Source organism: Danio aesculapii, chromosome 15 (assembly GCF_903798145.1).
Source record: "Danio aesculapii chromosome 15, fDanAes4.1, whole genome shotgun sequence".
NCBI classification, from domain to species: Eukaryota; Metazoa; Chordata; class Actinopteri; order Cypriniformes; family Danionidae; genus Danio; species Danio aesculapii.
In genome coordinates this window covers 40614279-40642051 of record NC_079449.1, presented here as the reverse complement: position 1 = coordinate 40642051, position 27773 = coordinate 40614279, and the positions used below count along the sequence as shown (strand labels likewise).

General features: G+C 35.2%; 1 protein-coding gene across 1 annotated transcript in view; it reads right to left on the bottom strand.

The window, feature by feature from the left end:
- The window catches only part of gbe1b (glucan (1,4-alpha-), branching enzyme 1b), a 239455-nt gene that overhangs the window by 73964 nt on the left and 137718 nt on the right, over positions 1-27773 (bottom strand). The window contains exons 11-12 of the mRNA XM_056473198.1: positions 14892-15002; positions 8436-8607 (exon numbers count right to left, since the gene is read on the bottom strand). Coding sequence (XP_056329173.1) covers positions 8436-8607; positions 14892-15002 — 283 coding nt within the window. The remainder of the gene's footprint in view (positions 1-8435; positions 8608-14891; positions 15003-27773) is intronic.

The following is a 27773-nucleotide window of genomic DNA, read 5'->3' as shown; positions in this document are numbered from 1 at the left end:
TCGTTTGACAGGCTGAATTATCATTTAATTATTTTGTCATTTATTTCAGGAATAAGCATGTCAGAAACCTGGGTAATTCTTAGTACTTAATCTCTGTTGTGTTTAAAGTTTAATTAGAAAGAGTATTTCAGGTCTAGATAAATCTTAATGATCTTCGGACTCAGCAATTTATTTTGTCCTCTGTTGGGAGCATTTGCTTTTACCGTTTTAAATCCTAAACTAAACTGTCTGAATTAGTTTTATTTTGAATAAAACACAATATATAAGTTGTTTAGTTAAATCATTTCTGTAAGGTCGTAAAACTAACCAACTGACTAACTAATTAACTAACTGACTAACAAACTAACTAAGGAATGAATTAACGAACTTACAATCTAACAAATAAACTAACAAACTAATGATCAAATTAAGAAACAAACTAACAGGCAAACAAACTAATTAACAAACTGACTAATTAACTAACTAAAAAAACTAATAACTGAACTAACAAACTAACTGATGAACAAACTAACCAACAAACAATCTAACAAACTAATGATCAAACTAACTGACAACCGAACTAACAAACAACAAACAAACTAATAATTGAACTAACAAACAAACTAACTAAAGAACTAATGAACAAATGAACAAACTGACAGACTAAATAACTAACAAACTAACTAAGTGACTAAGTGACAAACTAATGAACAAACAAACAAACAAATTAACTAACAAACTAATGGATGAACTAACAAACTAACTGACAAACGAACTAACGGACAAATTAACAAACTGATTAACTAACTAACTAACAAACTATCAATTAAACTAACAAACAAACCAACTAAAGATCTAATGAACAAATGAAAAACTAATAAACAAACTAACTGACTGTCTAAATAACTAATGAACAAACTATCAAACTAACTAACTGACTAACTAAGTGACAAACTCAGTCACTAACTAATGAACTAACTAACAAACAAACTAACAATCTGACTAACTAATAAACTAACTGACTGACTGCCAAACGAACAAACTAACTGACTAACTAATTAACTAACTAACTGATAGACTAACTTACTAACCAACTAACAAGCTAACTATCTGACTAAGTGACTAACTAACTAACTAACTAACTAACTAACTAACTAACTAACTAACTAACTAACTAACTAACTAACAAACAAAATAATTAATGAAATAAACCAATGATGGAACTAACAAACTAACTGATGAACAAACTAACAAACAAACCAACAAACAAACTAACTAATGAACTAATAATTAAACTAATGAACTAATATACTAACTGACTAAGTGACTAACGAACTAATTAACAAACAAACTAAATAACTGACTAACTAACTGACTAATTAACCAACTAACAAACTAACTTACTTACTAAGTGACCAAGTAACAAACAAACTAACAAACAACCTGTTGTGCGTTTCCCAAAACCATCGTTAGTAAACTAAGGTCGCAAGTTCCCTCTTAACAAACATAGTTTGTTGATTTGCCATTTCCTAAATCCGTCGCTCCAACGAACATTCGCAAACTGTGTCGCAAACTTGAGCACTCGCAACTATACCTCTGTAGCTGTAGTTTGAAACATTGTTCCTGGCTGTGTTCTATTCCCACTTATCCACCTATGCCCTATTCATTTAGAACATTCTAACATTCAAAGTTGGAATTATGAAAAGTAAAAAAGCATAAAAGTCATCTCTCTTAGGTTTACTTTGCTTTCGAACTATTTTTACAGTTCAGTTTTAGCGATCTTCATGTTTACACTTGTGCTCCCTTCGCAGTGCACTTTGAAAACATTGATGTCATTTTGAACACAGCCTCATGGCGAAAGCTATGTAGGTGACCAATTATTTAAAAGCGGAATTTATGTTACGTCTCCAAAGCTTGTGAAAACAAAATTCTTTTAATTTATAGTGGGTTATTTATTAAGTATCTGTACTGTATATGACATGGGCCTGCTGGTTAGAACTTTCTGCTGTAGTTTACAAGTGTCAAATTGTAAAAGTAGACTTAAAAAAAAAAACAATATCCTACTTTAATAATAATAATAATAATAATAATAATAATAATAATAATAATAAAATAATAATCATCATCATCATCATCATCATAATTATTAATATTAAAGTATGATTTTTATTTCTAATACATAAAAATAATAAATTTCATTTATTGATAAATCGCCTCATTATTTATTTATATAATTTATATATGATATTAGAATACGTTAGATTTTGTAAGTGATTTCATGTTTTAGAATATGATGTCATTCTCAATAATATTTGTAAAGCAAACACAGGCTCTATATGTGCCATATATTTCAGTTAATATGGAAAGCGAGTGCATGTTTTTACTAAATCTATTTTTAGATTTTATTTAAAATTCAAGTTTGTGTAAAACAATATAATCTGCACAAAGAAATTATGGGGTTTTACTCTAAAGAAGTAGTTACTCCGCCCTGTTTAGAGCGTCATTATGGGCATTTTATGTTATAACTAACATGGTTCAAGCGATGGATCTGCGACAGAGAAACTATACGTTTTGGGAAACATTTGTCACTACATCGTTCTTTTCCCAAACGATGCATCGTACCATGATAGTTCAGCTGCGAGTTACGTCGTTGTTTGGGAAACACACCCCTGACTAACTAATTAATTAACTACAAACTAACAACCTAACTGATGAACAAACTAATAAACAAAAAAAAAACTAATTAACTAACTGATGGACTAACTAACAAACTAACTAACAAACAAACAGACTACGTGACTAACGAACTAACTAACAAAAAAACTAACTAACAAACAAACAGACTAACCAGTCAACCAACCAACCAACTAATGAACTAACTGACTATCTAATTAATTAACTAGCATACTAACAATACCAAAAAACTAACTGATGAATAAACTAACAAACAAACTGACTATGAACCAATCATTGAATTAGTGAACTAACAAACTAACTAACAGTAACTAACAAACAAAAAACTACCTGACTAACTAATTAACTAGTTATCTGACTGACGAACAAACTAACTGACTAACTAATTAACTAACTGACTGATTAACCAATCAACCTAACTAACTAACTAACTAACTAACTAACTAACTAACAAGCAAACTAACAAACTAATGAACTGACTAATTAATTAAAAAAGTAACGAACGAACTTACAAACTAACTAATGAACAAACTAACAAACAAACTAACTGACCATGAACCAATAATTGAACTAATGAACTAACAAACTAGCTAACTAACTAACAAACGAAATAACTCGCAGCTGAACTATCACAGTAATATGCATAGTTTCTCTGTCGCAGATTTATCATTTGACCACGTTAGTTATAACGTAAAACGCCTATAAATGCTCTAAACGGGGTGGAGTAACTACTTCTTTAGAGAAGAACCCCATTTTTTCTTTGTGCAAATTATATTGTTTTACACACACACACACACACACACACACACACACACACACACACACACACACACACACACACACACTTAAAAAAAATGTATTTTATATATTTTTTTAATATATTTTTTTTGGTAAAACATGCACTCGTTTTCTAAATTAATTGAAATATATGCACACGGCTCATATAGGGCCTATGTTTCCTTTGTAAATATTATTGAGAATATTTCATATTCTATTCTAAAACATAAAATCACTTACAAAAGCTAACACGTATTCTAATATCATACATAAATCATATAAATAAATAAATAAATAAATAATGAGAATTTATTTAAAAATGAAATGTAATACTTATTATTTATTAGGAAATGAAAAAAACTTTTATAATAATATTATTCATATTATTAATAATAATATTAATGATAATGATGATGACGATGATGATGATGATTATTATTATTATTATTATTATTATTAAGTAGGATCTTGTTTATTTATTTTTTTGAAAAGTCTACTTTTACAATTTGTAACATGCAAACCACTGCAGAAATATTCTAACCTACAGACCCATGTCATATTCAGTACAGATACTTAATAAATAACCTACTTAATTGCTTAATTAAAAGCATTGACGTATGCTATGTTTTTTGTTTTCACAAGCTTTGTAGATGTAACATAAATTCTGCTTTTAAATAATAGGTCACCTATAGCTTTCGTCATGAGGCTGTGCTTAAAATGACATCAATGTTTACACTTTTTCAAGTGCACTGCGAAGGGAGCGCAATTGTAAACATGAAGATCGCCAAGACTGAACTGTAAAAATACTTTAAAAGCAAATTACACCTAAGAGAGATGACTTTAATGCTTATTTATTTTTAATCATTCCAAGTTTAAATGTTTGAACGTTCTAAATGAATAGGGCATAGGGGGATAAGTGGGAATAGAACACAGCCAGTAACTATGTTTCTAACTGCAGCTCCAGAGGTGTAGTTGCAAGTGCACAAGTTTGTGACACAGTTTGCGAATGTTCGTTGGAACGATGGATTTGGGAAACGGCAAATCAAAGAACTATGTCTGAAACGAAGGAACTTGCGACCTTAGTTGGCTAACAATGTTTTTGGGAAACGCACCCCTGACTGACAAACAAACAAACTAACTAACTAACTAATTAACTAACTAACTGACTGATGAACCAACCAACCAATCAACCAACCAACACAATTCCTAAAAAAAAAAAAAATCTCTAAAAAATAAAATATCAGCACTCTCAGTATGGCATACACATTTAGCGTATAAAATCAAATATTCTAATTTTATTATTTACTATTATTATTTTTTAAATAAACATAATATATCGACAAGTTAACATATTAAGTGATTTAAAAACTTTCTTAAGTTTTAAAAAGTATTGAACAACACCCATTCTTGTTTTAGGGCAATTTTAAAATAACTTTGTTGATCCACTTTAAATGTTGACTACTGTGTGAAGCCAACACACACATGTGCGCACGCACGCACGCACGAACACACACACACACACGCACACACGCGCGCACGCACGCACGCACGCACGCACGCACGCACACACACACGCACACACACACACATTTCACATTCCTCATCCTTTAGCTTACAAAGGCTGAAAGTATATGTTCAGCCAGGCCACAACAGCATTAGCTGAGTAATTTCAGTGAGCAGACGAAAGCTTTCTACACAAACCCAGCGAGTGAAGAGCAGAGAGTGTTCACATCTGTAGCTGTCATTACTGTTAGCGCTATTGGCAAAACAAGAAGAGCAGAAAACAATAACAGTACTCCGTCTGGACATATGCTCACAAACACAAGCTAATCTGTGGCATTTCAGCTGTCTCTGTATGATTTGAACATGGGGAAAAAGTCTCTTTCTGTCAACTGATATGAGTAGTTGGTTTACTGTATTATATGGTGATACAGCATCAGCACCTGGTCAGCAGGTGGGGCTAGTACACTGCTAGGGTTGACTATTGAGAGAGCTGATGGTCAAACAAATTTCGGCAATATTGAGTGCTTCATAAATATTACAGACAGCTGATGATGCATCCAGCCATGATAACAGCCAATGTTGATGGGTTGATGAGTGCTGAAAACACAATCTACTTTGTATACAATATGGTGTCGACATAATGCAGGTTTTAAAACAGAATAGATACAATGAAACAAAACAAAACCATGCACTCCTAAAATAAAAATGAAACGAGCTAAACAAAAACAATAACATGACCGCAATTTATACAAATACTTCAGATATAACTGATAATAATTAATATATAAGATGTACCAGCAGGAAAAAAACATTGATCGATCATATGAACTAATGAACAAATAAATGAATAAAAATAAACATACTTAAATTTAAAATTCAAATAAAATAAATCACAGCAAAACAAAACAGGAAAAGCCAACACACAGGAAAAAAGGACGACATTCAACAGACTAAAGAAAATAAAAGAAAAGAAAAAAAAAGAAAAAAAAACACACTAAATCAAAACACTACACAAACAAACAAACAAAATACATCAAAGCACATAACACACACAGAAAACAAAGACAGACAGAAAGACACACACACACACACACACACACACACACACACACACACACCAAAAAAGCACTAAACAAAAAACAAACTACAAGATACAAACTACACACAACACACACAAAACTATGGAGACCCGGAAGGGAATGATGGTGGGGAAAAATTGGTTGGAATGAGAAAAAACTGGGTGGGGAAAAAAATGGATGGGAGAAAAATAAAAAAAAACTGCTTAATAAGAATCCCCTATGTATATCTAAGTTTTTGCATTCGCTTGCAAAGATGTTTTGTGTTCCCTCGCAACACTGTTGTTCCACAAATACTTCCTGTTCAATACATACACTAAGGTTTTGCTGGGATTCCCCCGTATTTTACCATTCTATCCTGTTTATCATCCTATCATTAAGTATTTTCTCATATTTCTCCCATAGTTTTATTCTTGAAAGCACGTTGAAATTAATAAAATAAAATTTCTGCATTCAATTTCTTTTCAGTAAAGCTGTGCGTTAATTATCGGCCTTTTGATGAAACCTTTAAATCAGCGAATGCATGTATAAGCACTCACCAACGAATGGACTCCATATGATAAACTGATCCCAGATCAGCTTCTGGACACACCAAACAAACAAACAAAACACACAAACGCACCAACATTTACTCTCCCTCAAGTGTTTCCAAACCTGTACGAGTTTCTTCTGTTCAAAACTGAAGAATATGTTTAGAAGAATGCTAAAACCTGTAACCATTGACTGCCATAGTAGGAAAAACAAATACTATGAAAGTCAATGGTTACTGTTTTTTTAAACACCTTGCTTTGTGTTCAAGGGAGAGCAAATGATGACAGAAATGTCATTTTTGTGTGAACTATCCCTTTAATATACAAAAGTCAAAAAAGTCCATTCTGATTTTCCATTCGTCTTTCTTTCCTTCTGAGCCATGTTTTTCTTCTACATATGTTGAACAGTGCAATAAAATGATTTTACCACTTGGCAATTTTGTCTTGTTTTTAGGGCAAATATCAAAAAACATTTCTTAAATCAAGAAGCGTTTTCTAGACGAGCCAAAAATGTCGTCTTTTCAGAAATGATGCGTCCAAATTAAGTGAGTTTTTCTTTAAAACAAGTGAAATAATCTGTAAAATCCTTTCATTTCAAAGTGAAAACAGGATTATTTTGCTTGATTTAGGAGTAATTTTGACACTCAAAGCACATTTTTTGGGGGGAATCTCCTCATCCACCACAAGTGTACAGCATCTACCTGAATGATGCAATGGCAGCCATATTGTGCCAGACCACACACCACACACCAGCTGATTGGTGGAGAGGAGACAGAGTGATGAAGCCAATTATGATATGGGGATGGTTACTAAGACACCATGATGGCCACAGGCGAGTGGACGAATTTGGCCAGGATGGTGGGGTTAAACCCCTATAGATTTTGAAGGACATCCTGGGATTTTAAACGACCACAGAGAGTCAGGACCTTGGTTTAATGTCTCATCTGAAAGATGGTGCTCACTGAGCAGGATAGAGTCCCCATCAATATACTGGGGTGTTAGGACCCACAGTATATTGGTTCAGGTTCAGCGCCCCCTGCTGGTCTCACCAACACCACTTCCAGCAGCAACCTAGCTCTCCCATTCAGGTACTGATTGGGTCTTAGCTTAGCTTCAGTGGGCGACCATGAGAGAGTTGCAGAGAGCTAACTGCTGGCTTAACGTCACTTTACTCTGGAGCTTCGAAACCTCTCCTCACAGTGTTTGACATGTACTGTATATATTATTATGATAAGAACGTAGGGGTCGGTTTGATAGTCGTTTCACTATGCTTTTGTCTTTAACTTTGATCTGTTTCCCTCCCATGGAACACATGAAAAAAACCAGAAAAACAACAACAAATAAACAAATAAAAAAAAAAAACAAGTGAACAAAATTATTATTAAACAAAAATAACAAAACACAAAGTACAAGATACAAACAACAAAAACACACAAAACAACAACATGACCCACAAAAACACAAAGCAAAGTACAACACACAACACCCAAAAACATCAAAACAAATAACAACTAAATAAAAACAACACAGCTAACAAAATCAAACGTGACAAACCAAATAAAAAATAAAGACATAAGAAACAAAACAAAAACAACTCAAAGCTAAAACAAAAACAAATGAACAAATAAAAAGACCATAAACACAAAACTCACAAAACAAACTAAACAAATTACACACAAAGACGAATGCAAAACCATATCAAATCAAAAACCCAAAACACAACAGCAACAACACACTAAACGAAGAAGAAAAAAAACATCAACATGTAAAGCACTGATCTTGCACGTTAAATCCAACAGTGAACACATACCCCCCCCACACACACACACACACACTTTTTTTCCTTTAAATATTAATGCATCTTGCAAGGACTCACCCATGAAGTTGAGGTATCCTTCTCCTCCCAGGCCGTGGGTAAGCAGTCGGATCATCTTATGAAGCTGGATGCCCCGATCAATAATGGAGTTCATGGGAATCAAAGCGCTCATGCTGGTGTACATCTCTTTGTCCATCAGCCAGAAGGCCAGCGTTTTGTCTCCCACCAGGGCCTAAAAAAAACAAAAATAAAAATAAATAAATAAATATAACCACACAGATCAACAATATAAGCACAAACGCCACACAAGGTGAATTGTTTACTGCTTGATGTATAACTTTAAACTGGTCATTCTTGTTTTTGGAGAACAGTATACGATACAGGTACTACAGCTATATTCTAGAGCTGGAATTCTTGATTTGATTCTCGATTCGATGAATACAGATTTAACTCAGAGTAATGAATTTCCCAAAACTGACCAGGGTGAACACCAGTTTACAAATGTTAATTTAATAAAAATAATTTAAGAGCCACAGAAGTATTTTGACAATATATTGCACATATTAAAGGTCCCGTTAAGTGCTTTGAAATGAGCATTTTTATTTGATGTTTGACATAAGCTCAACCGAAATGCGAAGAGAGGGTGAGACATAGTATAGCACCTCCCCCTTTAAAGAGCGCATAACTAACGCGCTCTGCGCTGGACTTTACACCAGCTTTTAGTTGGTCAATGGCGTGGTCTATTTCAGTTTCTCAAAATAGCAACACACCATAAATGCGTCTTAACACACCTCCTTTTTAGACCAGCACACCCATGAGTACATAAAGTGGTGCAAATAGATTTGCTATTTAGACAATGTGGTGCAAAACATGAAAATTAAAGTTGCTCTGGCATTAAAATCGAATTGTGAAATTGGAATCCTGAATCTTATTGAATCACGAGTTTAATGAATGATTACATTTCTACTGAATCATCAACTGAAGCCTCAAATTGTACTTCATTCCTTAGCACTTAGCACTGTAGCAACAAACAGTAACAATATTTTCAGTTTTATTAAATGCGTTTAAAGTCACTCCTCGCCCTTTTAAAGTTCATACAAAATCAACTTTTTTTTTTTTTTTTTAATATAAGAGCTTCTCAAAATATTGACAACATTAACCAAACTTGTCCAGGCCTCAGCTATAACTATAGTGTTTTAAAGTCAACGTAGATGTTGATAGGGAGCCAGCACTGACGGGTATTAAGCAAATTTGTGACAAATCTTTGTGGGTTTGTTTCAGAGTTAGTGAGGACTAATTTCAGGAAGTTCAGAACTCTGTCTTTTCAAAAGCAATAACTCACTTTGATCCTTGAAACTTTGCAGACTTTTTACACCCATAAACCACTAACATTACACATTATATAAGAGGTATTGTGTGGAAAAAAAACAGGGGATTTTAACAAGGACTACTTAACAGTTTGCCCTGATAAAATCATCCTAGTGTGTGTGGAAAATCTATATTATTTATTAGCTTTTTAAAACAGGAACAAAATTAAAATTGGGTAGAATGGCTTAAAGGGATAGTTCACCCAGTTATTTTTTTCATTCGTAACTTTCAAACTCTCAGGTTGTTCCAAACATTTACAGGATGAGCAATGTTGGGTATAAGTTACTTTAAAAAAGTAATAGATTACAAATTACCAACTACTACTGGAGGGTTGTAATCTGATTACATTTCTAATTACTTAATGTAAAAATTAATCAGATTACTAATTACTTTAAAGTTGCTTTTAAAACATATAATCTATAAATATATAAAATAAACTGCAGCTCTTTCAGTAATTTACTATCAACAATAGGTTGATCACAGCAGTTTGACATATTCAAAAGACTTGAAGAGTTCGCCCAAAACTTTAAATTCGTTCATCATTCACTTGTTCACAAACCTGTATGTCTTTTTTTAACACAAAAGAAGACATGAAGAAAACTGGATACCTGTAACCATTGACATCCATAGTAAGCAAAAGCACTGCATTGTTTGGGTGTTCTGTGTTTGTCCAATTAGTCTACCTAAATGTGTATATTCCATACAAAGCATGAAGCTGATCGCTCAGTTCTTGTCACGTGACTAGAAAATGCAAGCACGTGCAATTTGTGCTCCGTATATGTGTGCACAAGCCGCACACCTCCAGTAGAAATAACTAACTTGCACGCACAAAATATGCAATACGTAAACAGCCCCATAAGCAGCTATAAGCTATCTTCACATTCATAAGATACCTTCACTCCCGATCCTGCACAAACATCTAATTTAGCCTGTATAGACTGAGTTGGACCACCGTGTTTTTGTGCGCCGATGTCCTCCTTGTCGACAAGTAATATAGCATAAAGCTTTCTATTCAAGTGCTTGAAAAAGTTGCTGGTCGATTTAAAAAGCAGTCGAAAGTTCTTTAGAGACTGGACATTGCATTTCACCACAATATTTTTGTTTTTACGATCAATGAAATCAAAGTAATGTCTAATACATAATTCCATTTGAAAAAGCAGCCACTCTCATCAGCAACCATTTCAGCTTGGGTTCTCCAGCAATTTAAAAGCAAATGCTTATCATCGAACATTGGAGTAGAAAACGTTATTTAAACTAAGCATTTTTTCTTCTAAAAACTATATTTGTAATATAAGTAATGCAATTACTTTTGACTTTAGTAACTGTAATCAAATTACAATGTAATTCAATACATTTTCAGTTGTCATTCATCCCCCAAAATGTAATTAGAATACAGTAACGCATTACTGTAGAACGAACTACACCCAACTTTGTTCATGAGATTTTTTCTTCTGTCAAACACAATAGAGGATATTCTGAAAAAAGCTAAAAACCAGTAACCATAGACTTCCATAGTCAGAAAAACAAATACACTGTATTAAAGTCAATGGTTTTTGGTTTCCAGCTTTCATCAAAACATCTGAGTTCAACAGAAGAAAGAAACCGATTTAGAACAAGTGAAGGGTAAGTAAATGATTAGTAAATGAATTTTCAGTTTTGAGTGAACTATCCCTTCAAGCACTACAGCTTAATTTGCACTCACTGGCCACCTAGGTACATCTTGCGAGCACCAAGTTGAACCCTTTAGAAGCCTGTTCTGGATATAATGTAGATTCAACAATGTGCTTGACATGGACTGGATAACATCGCACAGTTGCTGCAGATTTGTTGGACAAATTGCACGTTCATGATCCAAATCTGTTCTTTGGTTTAGTGAACTCACTGTCATGTTGATGAAACCAGTTTGAGATAATTTGAGCATTGTCACATGGTGTTTTATTCTGCTGAAAGTAGCCATTACAGGAGTAGATCACTGTGGTCATCAGGAGATTGAGTCAGAAACTATTCTCAGGTAAGCTCTGTGATGTTAAAAACAATGATCAAATGGAATAATAGAGGTCCAAAGTGTCCCGAAAATGTCCCTTAAATCATTACTCCACTGGTCTGAATCACTGACACAAGACAGGATGGATCCATGCTTTTATGTTATCTATACGGAATTGTAGCCTCAGATTGCTGTTTGTAGCTGACAATAATGTGCTCTTCTTCTATTTACTGTGAAGCTCATCTGTTGTTTCAAGATTTGAGTTACTGCTGTATTTCTATCAGATGAACCAGGCAGGACATAAAGGAACCCTCCTAAGAAACTTTAAGACTCACCTTTTCAGCATTGCTTTTAACTTGATGATCATTCTGTTACTTTTTATTCTATCTTATGGTTCATATTTTTATTGTTTTATTGCATCTTTTGTTTTATTGTTGTTCCATTTTGCTTGCCTTGTATTGCTAGTATTTTGCCTCTACACACAATAGCCCATAATTACAATGTGAAAAAAGATTTTTGAAATATTTGCAAATTTATATATATATAAAAAAAATTAAAAATCATTGAAAAAAAATTCACATGTACATAAGTATTCACATCATGAAGCTCTAAATTGAGCTCAGGTATATTCTGTTTCCACTGATCATTCTTGAGAAGTTTTAACAGCTCAATTGGAGTTCACTTGATTTGAAAAGGCATACACCTCTCTATATAAGGTCCCAAGGTTGACAGTACATGTCAAAGCACAAACCAAGCATGACGACAAAGGAATTGTCTGTAGACAGGATCGTCTTAAGGCACAAGGCTGGGAAATTCTGCTGCTCTGAAAGTTCCAATGAGCACAGTGACCTCCATCATATGTAATTGGAAGATGTTTGAAACCACCAGGACTCTTCCTAGAGCTGACCGGCCATCTAAGCTTAGTGATCGGGGGAGAAGGGCCTTAGTCAGGGAGGTGATCAACAACCCGATGGTCACTCTGTCTGAGCTTCAGTGTTGTTGTGTGGAGAGAGGAGAACTATCTGTGCAGCAATTCACCAATCAGGCCTGTATGGTAGAGTGGCCAGAGGGAAGCCACTCCCCGCCTGAAATTTGCCAAAAGGCATCTGAAGGACTCTTAGACCATAAGAAACTAAATTCTCTGGTCTAATGAGACTAAAATTGAACTCTTTGGAGTTGGACTCTTTTGTCCCTACAGTGAAGCATGGTGGTAGCAGCTGTGGGAAAGTTTTTCAGCAGCAGGAACTGGAAGACTAGTCGGGATAGAGGGAAATATGAATGCAGCAATGTACAGAGACATCCTGAATGAAAACCTGCTTCAGAGTGCTCTTGACCTCAGACTGGGGCGACAGTTGATCTTTCAGCCGGACAATGACCCGAAGCACACCGCCAAAATACCAATGGAGTGGCTTCACAACAACTCGGTGAATGGCCTTGAGTGGCCCAGCCAGAGCCCAGACATAAATCCTATAGGACATCTCTGGAGAAATCTGAAAATGGCTGTACACCGTCGCTTCCCATCCAACCTGATAGAGCTTGAGAGGTACTGCAAAGAAGAAAGGGCAAAAATTCCCAAAGACAGGTGTGCCAAGCTTGTGGCATCAAAGACTTGATGCTATAATTGCCTCAAGCAAATGCCAAAGGTGCATCAACAAAGTACTGAGCAAAGGCTGTGAATACTTATGTACATGTGACTTTTCATTTTTTTTTTTTTTTTTTTTTTTATAAATTTGCATCAATTTCAAAAAATCTTTTTTTCACATTGTCATTATGTGGGATTGTGTGAAGAATTTTGAGCAAATAAATCAATTTAATCCAGTTTGGAATAAGGCTGTAACATTAAAAGTTGTGTAAAAAGTGAAGCACTATGAATACTTTCCGCATGCACTTTATGCAGTTGATTTTTGCCATTCTTTATCTATTCAGCTAATCTACGAGTCTGGCAGGAGCACTTTTAGCTTAGCTTAGCATAAATCTTAAAACTGGATTAGATCGTTAGCATAAAAAAAATAATAAAAAAAAACGTTTTTTATAGAAAATAATAATTTTCCTATATAATCTTGGAATATTCTGTAGTTACATCATGTACTAAGACCAAAGAAAAATAAAAAGTTGCTGTTTTCTAGGCTGACATGGACAAGAAACTATACTCTCATTCCAGCATAATAATCAAGGAACTTTGCTGATGTACCATGGCTGCAGCAGACGTATTAATATTGCGAAGTGCCTGAAAACAGTCTCCAGCAAGGTAACTACTTTAGGTAACAGTGCTGCATAATATCATTGTGCCTAATATCTTATCATATATATATATATATATATATATATATATATATATATATATATTCATTTTTGAGAGAGATGCTAATGGTCTAATCTAATTCAAAGACTTATGCTAAGATAAGCTAAGACCTGCAGATTGGCTGAATTGATTAAAAATTAGTCAAACTAAACTGTTTAAGTGTTCCTTTAACAACTGAATATTTTCTCTTCATCAAATCATGTTTTTAATTAACCCTAGAAATGGTTGTCTGTGAAAATCCCAGAAGATCAGTAGTTTCTGAAACTGACACCAACATCCATGCCATGTACAAAGTCACTTCAATAATTTGTTCTTCTCCATACAGATGTTCAGTTTAACCTTCAGGTGATGGTTTGAAATGTAATTGGATGAACAGGTGTATCTAATAAAGTGGCCAATGAGAGTGTATGTTCAAGGTCCTGACATCCATTAATATTTGAAAAGCTCCTATGCGCTTTTATACATCCACCCATTTGATGGAAACTTTATTGCAATGCTAAACAGTCAGCCTATTGATGAAGTGTCAAAGTAAAGTTTTACTAGTTTTAGCACGAACTCGGACTCACTCAAGTGTCTAATATTGAGTAGCACCAATCGTTATTCCCAGACCTTGGAAACTGAACACAGAGGAAAAACAAAGAGAAGAAAGGAAGACAGGAGGAAAACAACAACAACAAAAACATTCGGGTCTAGTCATGGTGTTAGAATGCGTACAAACAGGGTGGATGTGTTAATTTCTCCTTTCACCCTCATCCCTTGAGAACTACAACCCATGTTGTGACGCAAATTTCCATTCCCAACGACACATTGATTACATCTCCTTTCACCCGAGGCAGAAGGAATGGATGCATCCGGGCAGTACCTGGTCATGGCTCTCGGCGTAAGCAATGCATTTCTCTCCATATCGCCTGTTGGTCATCGTAAACGCAATGTTTCCCATGTTCCAGTCTTCGTCTTTGAATTCCTTGAGGATCTGAGAATGAAACAGAATGGAGAAATAAATGGAAAACAAATGCTCCCACCATACTTTTTCATTATTATTTGTTCACTACTATAACCTAAACCGGTCCGCTGGTTTTATTGGTCTAGTCAAAAGCCAGATTTAATTTCCTTTTTTGCAAGCCCAGGCACCATTTCAGCAGTATATGAATCCATCATACTGTGCTAATGCACTCTACAGAGAGATTATGAATGAGATTAGGATGGTAATGTTCTTGTTTATTTTATTTTAGCAATATTGATTTTTTTCTTATTTCAATTTTCTGAGGATGAAGTACCTCCCTTGACATTTCGGAGAAAATGTCCCTAACTAGCTAAAAGTAGCAAGGCTGCTAATTTAACAAGTCTACAAACATCCGCTGTTTTCAAAACGCTTTTCCAGTAAATACTTGTTTTTCCTCTCCGTTGTATGAACAAGAAAAGATGTTACAGACACAAGGACAAAAACTGAATTTAATTTAAGTCATCAGTTATCAGAAATGTCTCTCCTCAGCCATACAGCTCTTAAATGTCATTTGTGGAAATTCAGTATACATACATTCATTGTACGACCTTCACAATATTTGAGTGCATACTAATATATATATATATATATATATATATATATATATATATATATATATATATATATATATATATATATATATATATATATATATATATATATATATATATATATATATATATATATATATCTCAGTATATTCCAAGTCCATCTTGGAAATCATATGACCATGTGATAATTACATTAACTCAGCAGCCCGCTGCCTCAGCACGCATACTTTACCATCACATGCTAAGCCTATGCTACTGTCAGAATGCAGTGAGCAAGTCATTATACTGGCATCAGCATCATGTCTGTGTCACAGTACGAATGGAAAGAGTCAGCCGTCATTAGTTAAGAGTCAACACTGAGACTGTTCACATCACCCCTCATCATCCAGCTTTCAGTCACACAACTCCAGCCTTGCGCTCGATGGGATGCGCAGCAACTGGCCTTCACTGAACAGAGGCGTTTAGGTGGTGGGAAGAGAGAGGAACTCAAGGACAGTGTGTCCAACAGCACGGTGAAAACTGTCACGAATGCACCTCTGCTTATTTCACAAAGACGGGATGTGGTTCAGACACCTACTGTACATTTCAGAGCACTAAAACAAATGGTTTAAAAAAAAAGAGAGAAACATCTAATTGTACTCAAGATGCACTTGTAGCGTACTTTAAATCATGATACAACATGGATATGCAGATAAAGCCCATTGTTTGATAAAGATTTCTAAATTAATAGCCTGCAATATGCACAATTTTATTTGTGTGTTTTGAGAGGGGTTTTTTAGGGTTTTGAGGATGCAAATTAAAAAGTTCAATCATTACAGTGAATGAAAGCATGACTATTTAAATAAATCTAGGAACTTGTATTTCAGATTAGCACTGAAGGTTCATAGGTATCTATTTTAAAGGGGACATAATAAGGCCCTTTTACAAGATGTTAAATGTTAGATGTTTCAGCTCAAAATATCCCACAAATGTGTTATAACACTCTGAAACTGACCCTTTAAGGCTTTGATCTAAATTAGTCAGTTTTGATGACTGTCCCTTTAAATTCAAATGATCTTTGTGCTCTTTTTTTTTAAAAAGGGTAGAGATACAAATGCCTATGTGTCAGCATAGTGGCAGATTAAAAAGCAAGATTACTGTTCTATGCTAATGAGGGAGATATTGTCACTAATGGGTGGGGCTTTCCACCTCTGATGACATGTGCAAAGAGAAAATGTCAATCAAAGTTTGCCTGCACACAATTTTTTTAATGAAGTATGCTTATAAAAAATAACATTTAGATTTTTTAAGCATAGAAGCTGGTTATATTCCCAGACTGTTGCCACACAACTGTGTTTAAACCCCTTATAAAGGTAATTTTTGCACAGGAAGTCCCCTTTAAATAATAGTTTATTATATATATATATATACACAGTGCATCCGGAAAGTATTCATAGCGCTTCACTAATTTCAAAATGGATTAAATTCATTTATTACCTCAAAATAGTACACACAATACCTCAATGACAATGTGAAAAAAGATTTTCTGAAATTGTTGCAAATTTATTAAAAATAAAAAACCTGAAAAATCACATGTACATAAGTATTCACAGCCTTAGCAGTGTTCCTCTTCGCAGTACCTCTCAAGCTCTATCAGGTTGGATGGAAAGCGACAGTGTACAGCCAATTTCAGATCTCTTCAGAAATGTTTAATAGGATTTAGGTCTGGGCCCTAGCTGAGCCACTACAGATGATTATGCTGTCGAACTGTTCTATAAATTCAATAATCACACTCGTGGCAGTGCAATATCGCTGTATATCATCACTGGTGGGACACACGTCTCACACCAGTGCCGATATACTGTACAGCACATAGATATCGCACTGCTACTTGTGATACAACTTGTAAATACTGCAAAAAATGCTGGGTTCCACAAAATCTGGAATTTGTGTTGGGAAAACATGAAGGAATTAGGTTAACGGATAACTTTTTACAAATTTAAGGGAATTGAACGTAAAACAATTACGATGTCCTAAAACAAAACTGGGCTGTTTTAGCTTGTTTTAAATAAGCATTTTGAGCAAACAGAAAGCTTATTTTCTTGAGTAAAGCACATTATTTCTCTTACAACTTTCTTTTACAAGTGTACTTCATTCTTTTCACAAGGATAATAATGCCAAACTGCAGGGAAAATAATAACTTCTGACAGGAAAAACTGTGAAAACACACTGTTAGTGATATCTATAGTTTTACTGCCAACAACACCTCAACTCCTGCACATCAGCAACTTTCCAGGGGCAAACTAGGAGGGAGGAAAGAGTATTCTGTATTCCTCACATCACTCAAGGCGATCTGTTTGTGTCTCTACCGCACACAGACACACAGTGTAGCGAGGGAAGCCCCTGAGAGTGACAGGCACATGTGCTGGGAGAGATTGGGCCTGACAGGTGACTGACACGCAGGAAAACCTTTATATTAGCCCACAGCCAAACAATCAATGCCGAGACACAAAAAGACTGAGCTGTTGTAACCGTCACTGCAGCCGCAATGAAACGAGAAGTGAAAGCCATCGCTCTTCATCTTCAGCCGCTCTTCATTTATGGCTCAGGGTTTGTTCTGAGGGGAAACGGCGCTGAATCACATCATGTGACACTTCAAACACAGCTTGTGTTTAAAGTAGGCAGTTGAAGCGGGTTGTGTAACTGAGTTTATGTCGATTATATGTTTCAGGGAGAGAATGAAGAAAAGCCAAACAGACTGGATACGCTATGTTTGTGAGAAATAAGAATACATATGCAGAAGCATAATGTGATAACAGATCAAAACATTCATTAAATCTCGTCAGTCTTCTATCGTTAAAATCGATTTGATCAGTTGTCCATATATTATGACTCCACAAAGAATGTTCACAAACAGCTGAACTGATTTAAATGCATACCGTATATCATTACCTGCATGGGATATTAAGCTAATTTAGGGACATAACACGGTGTTAGATAACTAAATCGAAATATTGGTTGGTTCATTTGGAAAGCTGAAAAAAAGGCTGTTTTTTTGTTATGATTCAAATGTTCTGAAACAATTTACCAGTTGCAATACTTGAATTTACAACTAGGTATACATTTATTTGGCAATTTAATCGTAAGCTTGGCAAACATATTTGAAGAATCTGTTGTTTTTCTTTTTAAAATACTTGAGCTGTTTCAAAGATGGCTGCCGAGTGAATGACTGTTTCACATCGACCGCAACTTTACGTAGGAGTGCGGTCCCCCCGCCCACCGAATTGATTGACAGCTCTGCGTATTAACATGTCCCGGTAGTCACGTGTATAATCATATCAACAAGACCAGACGTGCACAAAGCAACCAGGAATAAAAGGTCTGTTCAGTTCGCTAGGATCATCAATCATCATCAAATGTGATCAAGAGTAAGTTTCACATGTTTAAAATGTTTTAAAACAGTGCATGTGTGTAATAAATTACAGCGATTTAGCTTAGCTTTACTTCATCAGCACAGCCGCGTGTCAGACCAATTAGAAAGGAAGACGCTTCAATCCTGGTTTGTGGACGTTAAATTAGGTTTATTTTGTACATTAACATCACAGATTTTCATACAGCAGTGAGGATTAACCTGTATCCTGTCACATATGCGTGCAAACAGAGTGCGAAGCTAAACTCGCGCTCTCTCTCTCTCTCTCTGTGTGTGTGTGTGTGTGTGGGGGTGTCTGCGCTATTGGTGTGTGTCTGCGCTATGTGTGTGTGTGTGCGCGTGTCCTCGCTGTGTGTGCACGTGAACTTTGTAACGACTTTGTGTGTGACTCATGGTTGCAACAACAACAAAAAAACTGCTTCAAATACTGATTTGTAAAGTTCTTACTGTAGTATTCCTCACAAACGCGACATGAGATCTGCTTCCTGAGGCAGCCGAGGGTGGCGACTGAGGCATGTTGCTGACAGGCACGTGGGAACGGTGGGCAGGGAGGACTAGCCTTAAAGGCCCAGTACAAAAAAACAGCAACCAAGTTTTACTGGCTTTAATACAGACACTTCAGACAGCTTTAACAAATACTCTGATGGTTGTTTTGAGCTCAAACTTTACAGACACATTCTGGGGACACAAAAGACTTATATTAAATCTGAAAAAAGGGGTAACCTAGGTGCCCTTTAAGTTTTAAAATGTTTTTTTTTTTTTTTTTTTTTTTTTTTTTTTGGGTGAAAATGTAGTTATTTTATAATCAAATCGGCAGTATATTTACAAAGATAGCACACCTCATCATATTTGGACATCTGAGCTCCAGGTACTTATTGTGTGGCAAAATCTCTCTAGTAGTAGTAGTAGTAGTAGTGTGTGTGTGTGTGTGTGTGTGTGTGAGAGAGAGTGTGTATGTATAATATCTATCTATCTATCTATCTATCTAAGGAGCAGTCTTTGGTCTTTTGAATCTATTATTTGGTCTCAGGTGTAATGTTTTGGCAGAGTGCAAAGTTAAGTTTTATAGTTTCGCACATGTAATTAATGTTACTGTTTTGTACACATTTTGAATAAATTACTGCTTATCTTTATTTCTTGTAGTGCTTATCTTTATTTCTTGCACTTTATACTTGTAAAATGCCCACTGTAGTTCATTAAATCTAATAAATCACATATTTTACGCACATGCAGATGTAGGCTATTTCCCATGTGACTAATAGCTGGTTTCTTTTTTTTTCCTTCAATAAAACAAATTAAGCATTTATTATATATTACAATCTGTTTTGTTTTTAATTATTAAAGCACATGATTTATATATATTTTTACATTTTATAGTTAATTTACAGTGAAACCAGGGAAACTAGGGTAAGGTGGATTATGTTATATATAGCTAAATTGCAGTTCAAGTTGAACTAGTTGAACTTGCCTAGTTGCACTTGGCAAATCTGAACTTTCAAAGAACAAAGACCAAACTTTGCATTCTTGCAATTAAGAAACGGCCTTTGTTCTCATTGATGCAGCAAAGGCAGACTGTGTGCAACTCTCTCAGTGTGGAGTCTACGACAAAACGCAGGTGTCTGATTTGGGCTGTGCCTAAAAAAGTGTGATGTCACACATAGAGAGTGAAAACAGTAGTGGGGGATTTTTTTTTATGAAAATAAAAATTATGATTTTTTTAATTTTTGTGTTGTGTACACACACTATACCAGGGTTTCTCAATCACATTCCTGGAGGATCACCAACACTGCATGTTTTAGATGTCTCCTTTTTTTGTCACACCCATTTCAGGTCTTTCAGTCTCTGCTAATGAGCTAATGATCTGAAAAAGGTGTGTTTGGTTAAGGAGACATGGAAAATGTGCAGAGCTGGTGGTCCTTCAGGAACATGGTTGAGAAACACTGCTCTTTACCAACACAATTATGAAAAACAACTTGAAAATGGTTAATCATGCTTAATAGATGCCCTTTTATATAGAAGTTAAAAAATTTATTGGAATTCTAACTTGTGTATACATAAATCTTAGTTTATCAGATCAATGTATCCCGGTACTTTGTACAGGTATTAATTTCTGCCATCCATATAAAATGTGTATTGTGAGTACCATTACTTATTAAAAAAGAATGACAGTCAGACAGTCAAGATCAAATCAATATACAGGTCACCACAACACATTACAACATCATTGTAGTCTGATGGCAGATAAACAATAAAAGAATGAGTTATCGTTACTAAAGCTTACATCAATTAAACTGAACACAGAAGCTTAAATGTGTGTAATACGCCACAACACCCCATAAAATAAATAAATAAATGAATTAAGTTTGAAAAAAAAAGTAAACAAATCACAAAGCTCACACAAAAACATTTGAGCATATGCTTCAATGGTGGTAGGTAAACCTGCTTAAAAGTGTAAACCGCCACCTGCTGCACGTAACCAGAATGACAGCTGACGTAAAGTAAGAATCAGGCTTATGGGAACGCCGATAACAATCAGTTTTGGGAAATCTCAAGAATAAACAGTTGCATACAGTATCCAGTGTGTACAGAATAAAATACTAACACTTTTATGTCTCAGATGGATGAAAAATGCCTTCTTTTATGCGACTTCTGAGTCAGGGGACGTAATTAATGATGTTATTTTTGGGAGTTGACACTTCGAACGCATTTAACAGAGAGCCCTAAAAATACAGTCTGCTTTAGAGTCAATGGAGTGCCATTAACCAAATGAGAGAGGACGAGTCTCGAATTGGAGCATGCTGGGAAACGCAACCCCTAATGACTGCGAGGTGCACAAGGCCAAGTGGGAAAAACGCTTCTTCTCTGTTTATCTCCCAGCATAACACACCACACAGCGTCCCCACAATTATCATCTGACAGTTTAATTTCTGTCTGATTCTCCATTCTATCAGTCTCTCTTTGACTGAGACTCTCTCATGACCTCATCTTATTGACACAGAGCGGGGGAAAAGAAATGATTTGATGTAATGCACAATTGCACGGCAGCATAAAAACCCACTGACTGGTGTGTGTGAACATATGAGTCACGGCATAGTGAGGGACGCAAATCTGGGTCACATCTGCATAAAGGCATCTGGAGGACTTCTGAGGCGGCTTTCACATCCACAAAGAATCCATTTAAAGAGACGCTTCGCAATAAAAATGACATCATTTAGTCACTCTCATGTCAATTCCAAACTGACTTTCCAATGCAGAAACAAAGTGATGCGTTCGAACGAATGTTTTGGTTGTCATTTTCCATCTATTGCTATGAATGAAACTTCTGTATCCTGAAAAGCTCCTATAGGACTGTGGGTTATTTTTAATATAGTCTCATGACAAAAAAAAAAATGCATGTCTGTGTTTTAGTTATTGCAAAAACAAATTGAAAATATTCAGTTTTACACTCACCGACCACTTAGGTACACCTCTCCAACTGCTTGTTAAGGTTAATTTGTGATCAGCCAATCACATGGCAGCAACTCAATGCATTTGGCCATGCAGACATAGGCTGAGGCTACAGTTCACACAGACTCACCAAAATTGAATAATAGAAGATTGGATAAACATTGCCTGGTCTGATGAATCTCAATTTCTGCTTTAACATTCTGATGGTAGGGTCAGAATTTGGCTTTAAAAAATGAAAGCATGGATCCATCCTGCCTTGTATCAATGGCTTAGGCAGGTGGTGGTAATGGTGTGGGGGATATTTTCTTCGCACACTTTGGGCCCATTGGTACCAATTGTGTACCCATCAGTGTACCCATCTTCTGATGGCTAATTCCACAAGGATAACGCGCCTGTCATAAAGCATGAATAATCTCAGACTGGTTTCTTGAACATAACAATGAGTTCATTGTACTCACATGGCCTCCAAAGTCACCAGAACTCAATCCAATAGAGCACCTTTGGGATGTGGTGGAATGAGAGATTCTCATCATGGATGTACAGCTGACAAATCTGCAGCAACTGTGTGATGCTATCATGTCAATATGGACCAAAATCTCAAAAATATTTCCAGTACCTTGTTAAACCTATGCCACGAAGGATAAAGGCAATTCTGAAGGCAAAAGGGGTACAAATCGGTACTAGCAAGGTGTACCTAATAAAGTGGCCGGGGAGTGTAAATTGTAGTGTCATTTCTTTAACAGAGCTACAAAAAAAAACAAAAAAATTTATATAGATCAACAAAAACAAAGAAACTATGGTTGCAATTGTGAACAAAAGTTCAATAAATAATATAGACAATATTGTCTGTCTTTTTCTGTCACCAATGAATATGGTTATAAACAAAACATTTCTGCATTTTATAGCAACACTGCGGGGTTTCCTTAATGAACGATCTGTTCTTAAACAACTCATATCAGTCAATGATCCAATGTCCCAAATCTCCTGTTTTGTCATCACTTTAGACAATATGCAAGAGTGATGTTTGTGAAGTAGCAATGGTTTTTACTGTTCTGACGTCAGCTGCAGATATGAATGAATGACAGAAAAAAGTAGTTCTGAGCAGAGCAAAGATGTTTGACGTTCCGCCCAAGATGGTGAAAGAGACTGCATAATAAACCCTTAAAGAAGAACAACATAATTTCAAACTAAAATTGATCAAATCATAATAAATCAGGTAAGTCTATCGCTAGAGAATCATTCAAATACTAGCTCTAAAGTGACGTTGTTGAATTAGCAACGGTTTCTGCTGTTTTGGCCATCTGAAGTTCTGAATTAATGGTGGAGGAAAGTAGTTCCTCATACAAAAGGATTTTGAGACTCTCAGTGTTTGATTTTCCTTTTTCTATAAACGATTATGCTGTCAAACTGTTGTATAAATGCAATATCACACTCGTAGCAGTGTGATGTGGCTCTATATTGTCACTGGTGGGACACTAAGGGACTCAGCTTGCAGCCTTCCCCACTCCCACCAGTGCTGATATAAAGCTATATTGCACTGCTACGAGTGTGATTTAATCTTTACTCCGACAATTTGTGTTGTTGTAAAGTTTTTAAAAAGTGACTTTTATTACCATTTTTGTACAGTTTAAAGGAATTTATTATCTGTATTGGTGTTCTAATTTATAGAAAAAAAAAAAAAAAAGGGTATTAAACTACCAGTACTTTTTTGTTATTTTACGGACTTCATTATCTATATATTATTTCTTATTTAAACTACTAAAATTTCTATAAAAGCCACTTTGTTAAACTGCACAGTTGAATTGTCCACATCAAAAGTTGACAGCGCAGAGATCAACATCCCATAATGCAATACATAGTTAAATAAACCGAAAAAAAAAAATGTAAATAATGAAATATGGAACCTGTTAAAGGACTATCTTTATACAGTGTATACTAATAAAAACATTATGAAAAATTATAATACATGCCTTACTAATAAGTAAGGATGTACCAATACCACTTTTTTACAAACCGATATGAGTATTTTAATTTGTGTACTCGCAGTTCGGATTCCGATATTTCTTAGATTTTCTTTCAATAAAAGTGCAATTAATTTGAAAGGATCATTTATTTTTTGCCTGTACAAGGATGAACACACAAATCTTTAACAGAAGGCTATTCCAAGCCAAAAATATACACACACTGTTGATAACCCTGCAAATCGATAGACCTTATCGATAACTGATTAAGCATGGACATTTAAAGGATAAGTTATCCTTGCGCTGACACCCATCCACGACATGACACATTACATAATCAAGTGTGTTCAGTATGCATTACCTGATGGAGTCACTCTCTAGACATTTCCCCATATTGGGGACGCATAAAACCCTGTTATGCGTTGTTCTTCATTACATTCGTGAGTCCTGCCGTTACTCCACGAGTCAGATAATCAAAAAGTAGACTACATGATGTTTCACGTCATAGTAGCCTATAGATTTGTTAATAATGTATATTATGAATAGATTGTTAATAAGGATGAAGGTATTAATATATAATACATTAATTAATAGATTAAGACATTTAAGTCAGGTAGGACAACAAATCACATCCACGTAGTGAAATACTGTTGAGTGGTATCAGTGCATGGTATTGGCATTTCATGTGTGATAAGAGTATGAGTAGTTAATCAAGTATAATGATAATGTTATCGGTATCAGTGCATCCCTACTAATAAGGTATTGTATATATTGCTAAATACAAGTCTTCCTCATTCCACACATTTTCATGGAAGAAAAAAAAATCATATGAGTTTGGACAGACACAGGGGTGAGCAAATATTGACAAATAATGAAGAAGTGTAATTTTGGGGTCTATTTAATGGCCCATTATGGCAGTATGAGACAGAGGGCAGCTCTGACAGAGGTGACTTGAGCTCACTGGCAGGTTAATTTGTATGTTTCGCAGTGAAACAGAGCCGGGACTTGGTTCTCCGGCTGATCTTGTCCTTGTGAGACGTTCTTCGGCGGCTCTAATTGTTTCCATTACATTTCAATTTGTTGGACTCGGACAGAAGGGCACTGGCTAAATGAGAGGGCCTTTGTTATGCGATCCATTGGAAGCGACAGTGTTTTGGAGTGGTAATCAGATACAATCAGGCAAACTTGTGCTGCCCGCCTGATCTGCTTCTCCTATTAGGACATCTTAATTTTTTTGGAGGCTGGAAGATGTGGTGAGGTTGACACTGAGGCTCAGAGGTGGGATTAATCAGACTGGTTGGGCGACAATAAAGTGGGGCTGGATGTGTGTGTGTGTGTGTGTGTGTGTGTGTGTGTGTGTGTGTGTGTGTGTGTGTGTGTGTGTTTGTGCTTCTGACTTTCACTCCAAAACAAACAACTGTATTAGCTCAAGCTCTTTGAAGGTGAGCTAACAAAACTTGTCAAAAGGCAGACCAAGTCATACTGCGAAACTAAATCAAGACATAATAATAAAGCATAAAATAGAAAAGAAATATTGATGACAGTTAAAAGTGCAGTAGGTGATTGTCTTAAGAATTTTTTTTTTGTTGTGTTGGTTGAAAGTCTCTTCACATTCCAATAGAAATGATTAAAGGAAATGATTTAAATGTATTTCTAAGTATTTCTAAGTATTTTCTAAGACTAAAAAATGTTCATCCGATTAAAATGTGTCAGGCCGGTAATTCCCATAATTAAAAGTAGCCCAAACTGTCTGTCATCAAATGTAGATTTGTACATTTGCTCAGCCATTTACGCAGATCCGCCATTTGCACATGCCAACAGTAGTGCCAGTAGTAATAACAAATGCTGAATCAAAACTTTCAATTCTGAATTAATATTAGAGTTACTTTTGCACGCTGGAGAAAGGATGACACCATGGCTAAAGTATTTCTTTTAGACAGGTAATGTTATGTTTTAAAAGTAGTTTAGTCACGCAAAGCTTATTTTTTTATTTTAATTATATAGGATTATATTATTATTATTATAACCTTTATTTTACCAGGAAAGACACATTGAGATTAAAAATCTCTTTTACAAGAGCGTCCAGGCCAAGATTAGGCAGTATACATGTCACATTGGTCTAACAAACAAAAAACAATTAACAGTTAACATCAATCACACTGAAAAACTATTCAAAACATCTACAAACCTGTGTTTCAACTTCTGAATCATTTATACTCATTTATATATAATCATTTATATGCACAGAAGTGTTGTTCAGCAACTGAAATCTTCCAGCAACAGATTGATTGATTGATTTTTTAATTTTATAAGGGACCTTTTACAGCATTGATAAAAGTAGAGTTTTATTTAGTTTAACAACAAAACATAAGTAAATAGCCTGCTTTACTGAGGTGAAGTTGGCTTTAACATCACATTGGTTCATTTTTAAAAAATGACAACCTGTAACGTTGCCTATATTAGCCCCTTTCACACAGTGATACCTGTAAATACCCGTAAAATTTCCCGAATGACTTTACCGATAAATTAAAAAAGCACTGTTCACGCAGGCAAGGACGTTCCAGAATTTTTCCTGAAAAGACCATTCACACATCCATTCCAAAATACCAGTAAATTCTGACATCATTAACCAGAGACGCCCTCTTAACAGCTGCGCTTGTATTTGTAAACATAGAAGAGGTCAGCTGATGGTTTTAGTTTTATCTAAAGCTTTAGCATTCATGCAGATGCTTTTGTCCCTGAGACATCCAAAGGCAGAAGTGCAAACTGCCGCTAAATGTTTACATATATACATACATATATACATATATATACATATATACATATATACATATACATATACATATACATATATACATATACATATACATATACATATATACATATACATATACACATATATATATATATATATATATATATATATATATATATATATATATATATAGCTCCAGCATTTGTCAAAGGATAGCTTCCAGAATCTCTCCCAGTTCAGCGCTGGATTAACCTAACCCTAACTCCTCCAACCGATGAAGCTGTGGATGGTGAGCTACAACCTGTAAGTATTTTTATTTGTTAAAATTGATTACTACATGCACCGTTTCTGGCTCTCAATGCAGCAGATCTCCCTGCATTCTACATCTCTAATAACGAACTAGAAAAAAAAGATACAGTATGTGAACAATTTTTATTACTTACACATGCTTATTCCAAATATATGTGAAAAGCACTTGTCGGATTTTACTTTAGAGAGCAGGCGTGAGGTTCAGCTGTGTCCTCTTCATTTTCTGTCTGATTCAGGCTCAAACTGATACAGCTAACAGTTACACTGACTGACAGTATTTACACAGCAAGGCACAGCATATGCTAGATA